Source organism: Cryptotermes secundus, unplaced genomic scaffold (genome assembly GCF_002891405.2).
Source record: "Cryptotermes secundus unplaced genomic scaffold, Csec_1.0 scaffold106, whole genome shotgun sequence".
NCBI classification, from domain to species: Eukaryota; Metazoa; Arthropoda; class Insecta; order Blattodea; family Kalotermitidae; genus Cryptotermes; species Cryptotermes secundus.
Window position 1 is genome coordinate 1,299,161 of NW_019734310.1, and position 7,804 is coordinate 1,306,964.

The 7,804-nt window shown below is 41.1% G+C and overlaps 1 protein-coding gene across 4 annotated transcripts in view; it reads left to right on the forward strand.

Moving 5' to 3' along the window:
• The window catches only part of LOC111868414 (filaggrin), a 113,173-nt gene that overhangs the window by 86,044 nt on the left and 19,325 nt on the right, over positions 1–7,804 (forward strand). For all 4 annotated transcript variants that reach the window (XM_023859023.2, XM_023859021.2, XM_023859024.2 and 1 more), the window contains one exon: positions 3,815–4,076. In XM_023859023.2, the coding sequence (XP_023714791.1) occupies positions 3,815–4,076 (262 nt within the window). The remainder of the gene's footprint in view (positions 1–3,814; positions 4,077–7,804) is intronic.

Genomic DNA, 7,804 nt, shown 5'->3' on the forward strand with positions numbered 1-7,804 from the left:
GTCGTGCGCTGTATAGTCTCGAAAGTCTGCGAATCTTGTCATTGACGAAAGGAGTTTGGAGGTCGTTGTGAAGAGATAAGTTGGACACATACCAGGGTGCATCTGCGATTACTCGTAGGATTTTTTACTGTATTCTCTGTATGATTTTTGTATGTGACGGTTTAGCACAACCCCACAGCTGGATCCCGTAGGTCCTTATTGGTTTAATAATGCATTTGTATAGGAGTAGTTTATTGTTCATGGATAGTTTAGATTTTTGTCCCAGGAGCCAAGACATTTCCTTTAGTTTTAGGTTTATCTGCTGTCGTTTGGTTTTAATATGCTTATGCCATGTCAATTTCTAGTCTAGGTGTAGACCTAGATATTTCTCTTCGTTTTTAACTGGTATGGGAATGTTGTTTATCGAGACCTGTGGGCATACTATTCATCTTGTTGTGAAAGTAATGTGGACCGATTTGTTCTGGTTTATGTTGATCTGCCAGTTGTAAAACCAGTGCTGTAGAAGATTTAGGTGTTGTTGGAGATTTTCCGAGGCTATTATTGGATTGTTACTTGTTGCTAGGATTGCGGTGTCGTCCGCAAATGTAGCCGCTGTTGTTTTGGTTGTTGTCGGGAGATCTGCAGTATATATTAGGTATAGTAAGGGGCCCAGAACACTGCCCTGTGGTACTCCTGATTGTATCCGGTGGTATTGTGAATAGTCACGGTTGTATTTGACTTGGAAATGACTTTCCGTTAGATAGGACTTTAGTATGAGATAGTACGGGCCAGGAAGAGCCTTCTTGATCTTGTATAGCAGACCAGCATGCCAGACCTTATTGAAGGCCTGGGCAACATCCAGAAACATGGCTGTGCATAGCTTTTTTTCCTCAAGGCTGGCTGCTATTGTGTTTACGATTCTGTGGGACTGCTGTATTGTTGAGTGCTTCTTCCTGAAGCCAAATTGGTAATCAGGAATGATAGTGGATAAGTCTACATCTTTTTGGAGTTTGGTTAGTTAGTTAGTTATTTAGAGAGTTTGGGTTTCCCCATGCACCGCGACCAGTTTGATCTATTGTGCTTCCCTCTATGATATTCTATCAGTCTCTTTACCCTACCGATAAATGGTGCATACCATCAGTCCCGCCGAGCAAGCGAGTTCGGCCACTTGCTTAGCGGTGGCTATAATGCTCCCCCCATCTATCAGAGGCCTTAGAGGCTATTGTTGGGCGGGAAATGTCCTGGAATTTGGCTCAGTGATCCCCTTTGGGGATATGAGGTTCTTTTACGTGCCGCAAAGTTACGACACGGCACACACAGCTTAAAGTCCCTCCTGGAGGACTTGTTCCCTGAATTTTTCTGCCCTTAAAAATTCGACGACCTCCGCCGGGTATTTGAACCCGCGTACCACGAGTCATGAGGTGGGAACGTTACCTCTAGACTACGGAGGCCACTTGGAGTTTGGTTAGTAGCAGTCATTCAAATATTTTTGATGAGATTGATAAGAGGCTGATTGGGCGGTATGAGCTTGTTTCATTAGGTGGTTTGCCGTGTTTGTGGATCATTATGATCTGCACAATTTTCCATGTGGGCTGAAAGTGCGACAGTCTAATCATACCGTTGAAGATGATTGTTAGGAGCACTATCGCTTTTCGTGGGAGCTGTTTAAGTATGGTTGCTGTGATGAGCTCATAACCGGGTGCTTTGTGCTCATTTAGGTTTTCGATTTCCCGTTGTGTCTCTCCTGGAGTGAACAGTTTGATTGGTGGTGCCATTTGGCAAGGCACGTCTAGGAAGTTTATTATTTCATCTTCATTGCCACTGATACTTGGGAGGGGTGAGAACACTTGTTTGAGGTGGTCAGCAAATGTTGTCGCCTTTTCGGGGTCACTTTTCACCCATGTGCCATTGGCTTTTCTTACTGGTGGTATTGCAGTTTGTGGTCTCTTGAACTTTTTTGTGGCTTTCCAGATGGTATGATCTTCTTTGTTGAGGGATGTGATGTAACGTTCGAAGGTGTTGTTCCTCATTTTGGTTAGCGCTCTGTGTAGTTTTCACCTCAATCAGTTGTAGGTAAGCCAGTCTTCAGTATTTCTCGATCTCTGCCATCTGCCCCGCGCTTGTCATTTTATAAAAACCAGCTCTCTGATGGAGACTGGGATGTTGTTTGATTCGTTGTTTCGTTTATTGGCTATGGTTGGGGTTGAGTACCATCCTGCCACTTGTATTGTGGTAGTGAAATGTTGTGTGGATTCGTCTAGTTTTTGAGGTTCTTTGATTCTTAGATTTAGGTTGATGTGTTCATCGATGTACGTGCAAAAGTTATCCCAGTTGGTTTGTTTTGTACTGAGTATTGGCATGCTGGGGTTGTTTATTTGGTATCTGCTTAGTGTTGCTATCACTGGGGTGTGGTCAGACGATAGTTAGAAATTTGATTCGACTTGGATGTAGCTGGCTGTTGTGCCATGGAGGACAAAGAAGTCTAGTAGGTCGGGTATTTTGTTAGGGTCGGATGGCCAGTACGTCGGTTCTCTGGTACTGATATGTTTGCAGTTGTTAGCGTGTATGGCCTGAAGTAGGTTTCTACCTTTTGGCGTTGTTAGCCTCGCTCCCCAGTCTATGTGTTTTGAGTTCCAGTCACCACCTATGAGGAATCGAGTTCCTTGCGATTGGAGGAAAGTGGTGTATTACTGGTAGAGATTGGATGTCTCGGCGGGCAGTAAATCACGGTTACAGTAAATGGCCATGGCTTTGCAGTGACTCGTATGTTAGCGGCTTGTATTTTGTTGGTTTGATAGTGCACAAGTTCGTGGTGAGGTATCGCGTTTCTGACGATCACGGCTGCGCCCCCGTGAGCTGTGTCGTCTGGGTGATGAATGTGATATATCTTGTAGGTAGGGATCTTGAGTACAGTTTTGCTGGTGAAGTGCGTTTCTGATATAAGGGCAATGTCTATTTTGTGCATGCTAAGGAATGTTTGTAGTTCCATTTTATGATTGGATAGCCCAGACTGCCAATCGTAGTGGGTTCTGAATTAGTTAGCAATTTTATTGATGACTGTGCTGAGCATGTTAATTATCATGCTGTTTTGACTGATTAATTGGTTAAACATGGCTTTGAATTCGTTTAGGAATGCGGAAAGTTGTTCGGTTACGTTGGGTGGTTGTTGATTTTGTGTGACTACCTGAGGGTAGTGGGTTGGTGCAATTGTATTGGGACAACATTTATGTTATCGCCGTTGTTGTTGTTGTTGTTTAACACTTGTTGTTGGGTGGCAGGTTAAGAGGGGAATTAGTTCAGTTCGGTCGTGTTGATGATTGGGTTTGGTTTGTGTGTAGCGGTGAGTTTCGATTAATGTGCTCCGCCTTCTTGCGTTTTGTAGGTTTTTGTACATGTTACATCCTTTGNGTGGCCATGGTTTTATAGTTCTTCTTTTATTTGTTCTGTGGGTATTGTATGGGGCAGGTTTCGCAGGACAATACGATAAGCCCTTTCGTCTCTGATTTGATAGGTGTGATGCATGATCTTGTCTTCCTGGATTTTCCTAATTAGTTTCCTGTAGGTGTCTGCAGTGTTAGTGTTGATTTTGATTGTTTCTTTGGGGAGTGCTTTGCAATAATACTGCTCTTCTTCAATGACTTCGCTTATATATTTAATCATTTCTCTAATTTGTCACCCCATATATGTAGAGGGTACTATGAATTAATTTAATTTAACTTCTGAAAGTCAGATAGTATGCTTACTGAAGTTATGAATTATGTATGGCATATTTTCAACATTGGAGTTTCATAAGCATTATATGACAACAATTTTCAAATCTTTCTGCTTTCTATAGGGAAAGTCTTCGTCGAGGCTGGGAATTGCTGGCAATTTGCCTGGCCTTCTTTCCTCCTTCCCCCAAATTTCAGTCTTACTTGGATGGCTATATGAACAGACATAGGGATCCAGGATTTGACTTCCCTGAGGTTGGTAAATGGCCAATCCATGTACAGATTAGCCATTATGCAACAGTAAGCTGTAAAAGGCTGGAGAGGATAGGACACACTGGGAAGAAAGCCCCTCGTAAGCCTACAGTAGAAGAGATAGATCAAGCCAGGGTAAGTTATTTACAATATATATTTGGTATTGCACAAGTCTGTATTTTTAATTACATAATTTTTCAGAAAAAAAATATTATTTTAAAAGAGTTCTTTCTTCTGGGTTATAATGCCATGTAGTCCATTGAAAGCCAACTGATGTTACAGAGGAACATTGGACCTCCATCTTCAGGATTGAAGAGTAAGCCAAGCAAGAAACCAGCATGAAACACACAGCAAGCAAACCCTGAAGTTGGAGGTAGCATGTTCCTGCACATGGCATTATATCCCAGAAGATGAAAATCTTCATAACTCTTGCTGCTGTGAGAATCTCAAATGCTGCGTAACTATAAATGATAAAAACCTGTACAGATTTGAGCAACGAAAAGTATCTGAAATCTCAAGTAAGTCTGATAGTCAGTTCAGTGGCACTCAAAATTAGAATTGGTTTAAAATGTTTTATTTCCAACATTATAGGATATAAATATGAAAAAGATGAAGAACCCCAACATACATTCTCATATACATTAGGATGATTTATTGCATTATCAGAATTCTGATAATTTGGTTAATATTTGCTCCTACACAGCTAATTGCTGACTGGTGTAGTTTTCTTTACTAAAGGATTAACAAGTTAAATTACTTGCCTGAATAAACTTTGACTTGTATGTGCTGAACATTTTCTAATAGTTTGTGGTGATGGTACATTGGTACAAATCATATGTTTCCAGATATTCTCCAGCATCATGTTTGTATCTAAAACACCATCTTGTATATACTTCAGAATGTTTTGGAGACTGGATTCTGTCTCTGTCTTCAGGTAAAACCTACTCAGTTTGGGCCCAATTGACAAGAGTCCTTATCCCTGGACACCTATACCAGCACCAAGATGGGGTATACAAGCCAAGCACAGCAGAAATCAACTATCATGATAGCTTAATGGTGCAAGGCCTCACGCGTCTAGAGTTTTTGGTGTTTTGTCTTAGCTCTCGCAGATGGTTTTGTGCTGTGCTTGGCTTGTATACCCTATCATGGTGTTGGTACAGGTGTCTGGAGTTAGGAACTAGCTCTATTGATTGGCCCCAACTGAGTAGGTTTTACATGAAGATGGAGACAGAATCCAGGCTCCAGTTTTCTGCTGAGCAGAAAGAATGTACAGTAGAACTTGGTTATAACGTCATTAAAGGGACCTAGAAATAGTGTCGTTATAAACGAATGTCGTAACTGAAATGGGCACTTCAACAGTAGCCTTATGTTAGTCACGTAAAAATCTACCAAAAACCGAGTTAAAATGTTGCATTTTTAGTGAAATACATAGTTAAGTACAGACTAACGTAACATTAACGTGAAATTGCCCAAATGTGTAATATCAAAGACATATTACAGCGCTTTTCACTGACAATACACACAATATTTCATGAATCACTTTAACTTTCTCTTCAATGCTTAAAACTTTCCTTTTCATTGCCATGTTTTCGCTACTGCACTTCTCTGGGTTTGGGCAGGAACACAATAGGGTAAGTAGACAATGTGAGGTCCTGTTAGACGAGATTCTAGGAAAGGAATGCAGTTAACAACCTGCCGCGTCCTCTTGCACTATTCACGCAGTCCCACCCCACACCCTTGTTTTCGCATAAAACCCACGCTCCTCTTGCAGCCCGCGGTCGTATTCTTCCAGGACAGTCACGTCAGCAAGTAGAGAACGTGAGGGTGGGCAGACACATCGAACTTTCCCACGATATCAGAGAAATTCAGGAATGAAAATGACGTTACATACGAGGTTGATGCATTTGTGCATGTCGTACTAAGCAAGGTATAAAACCAGTTGCTTTATGAGGAGTTAGTTCGTACCATTGAATATTTGACGCAATAGACAAGGTGTCGCAGAAAGCGATGTTGCTATAACCAAGTTTTACTGTATATGTAGTCTATGAGGTAAGTCAGTAAGTAAGTAAATTACAAATGGAAATAGAACTTAAACAAATAAGAGTACTGATTTGATAAAATGCTTTTATTTCTCAATATAATTTCCCTGTACACTGAGGCATTTGTCCCATTTTTTCACAAGCCCCTGAAAACCAGCAGCATAAAATTCTTTGGGCTGCTGTCGGAATCAGGCATGTTCACATGGCATGGCCTACCTCTTAATGCATGACAGGTTAGGTTTTCACAAAGCCTGTGCACTATGGGTGCCACGCATGCTGACCCCACAACATAAAATGCAAAGAATGGGTCTGGCATTACAGCATCTCAATCACTACCACAATGAAGGACACAGTATGCTAGCCCGAATTGTCACAGGTGATGAGTCTTGGGTTCACCATTACCAGCCTGAGACAAAGTGTGCATCAGTGCAGTGGAAGCATCCTGCGTCGCCTGCCAAAAAAAAGTTTAATGTGACACCATCCTCCAGGAAAGTGATGCTCACAGTCTTCTGGGATCACGAAGGCATACCGCTCACCGCATTCCAGCCTCAAGGACAAACCGTAAATGCTGACTCCTACTGTAACATCCTCAGGAAACTTTGTAAGGCCATTCAACGGAAGCATGCAACCTGTCATGCATTATGAGGTAGTCCGCGCCGTGTGAACATGCCTGGTTCCGACAGCAGCCCAAAGAATTTTATGCTGCTGGTTTTCAGGGGCATGTGAAATAATGGGACAAGTGCCTCAGTGTACAGGGAGATTATGTTGAGAAATAAAAGCATTTTTCAAATCAGTATTCTTATTTGTTTAAGTTCTATATTCATTTGTAACTTACTTATTGATTTACCTACGTATAAAATGTGTAGCCTAGTAAAATCTATTAAATTACTTTTCTGTACCATATATCACTGGTACCAAACAACCTGTGGGGGCATGCCAGTACTATTTTAAGATAAAAATTGAAATACTTTGTTAAGCATGGGCAATATTCCTTACAATCTTTTGATCTCAGTTGTATGTTCTTTCTAATGTACAATATGGAACAAAACTCTAAAACCACAGGTTGTGATATGTATAGTTAACATCGTACTTTGTTGGTAATTGTTATCTCATCAATGATACAGAGTTTACAGCATGCAAGAAGGAAAAAACTAGACACTCCATTCAAAATTATGCTATAAAACAAAAAATAGCCATTATGGTTCACCATGTACATCCCTCTAAAACATTCTTAATCCACTCCCCGAGCATGTAATGTATTCATATTCAGTGTGTAACATATTTGTACACATATTAAAAGGCTTAGGTTTGTGAAGGCTTGCAAGACATATGTATACATGCCAGTGGTTATGTATGCAGGGTGTTCTACTACATGTTGATGAGGCTTCAGAACCCTGTCCTGCAGGTAATTTGGAGCAAAAAAATATGTAAAAAGCTATAGGTCAGATTGACACTGAATAAGAAACGTATTTTTGTCTGACATTCGATATCATTAGGGCCCAGGTTTTTATGACCTAAAAACTATAAATATATTGTAACGTGTTTCGTTACCGAAGACGCCGTAGAGATGGTTAACTGGTTTATTTAACGATCTACAAATAACGGCTACAATTAATTATCTCACAGTTGCGGGGTTTCACACTTTATAACCCTAAGCGCATTAATCTGTTAACACTGTTGCGGGGTTTCACGACTTATAACCCTACGCGCAAATCAGCTCACTCTGTCTTCAGCAGTCTACACGTTTACAATAGGGGAGCTAGGTATCACTGTATCACACGCTCCCAATTACACAATCGCACACACGTCCGGATCTTCTTACCG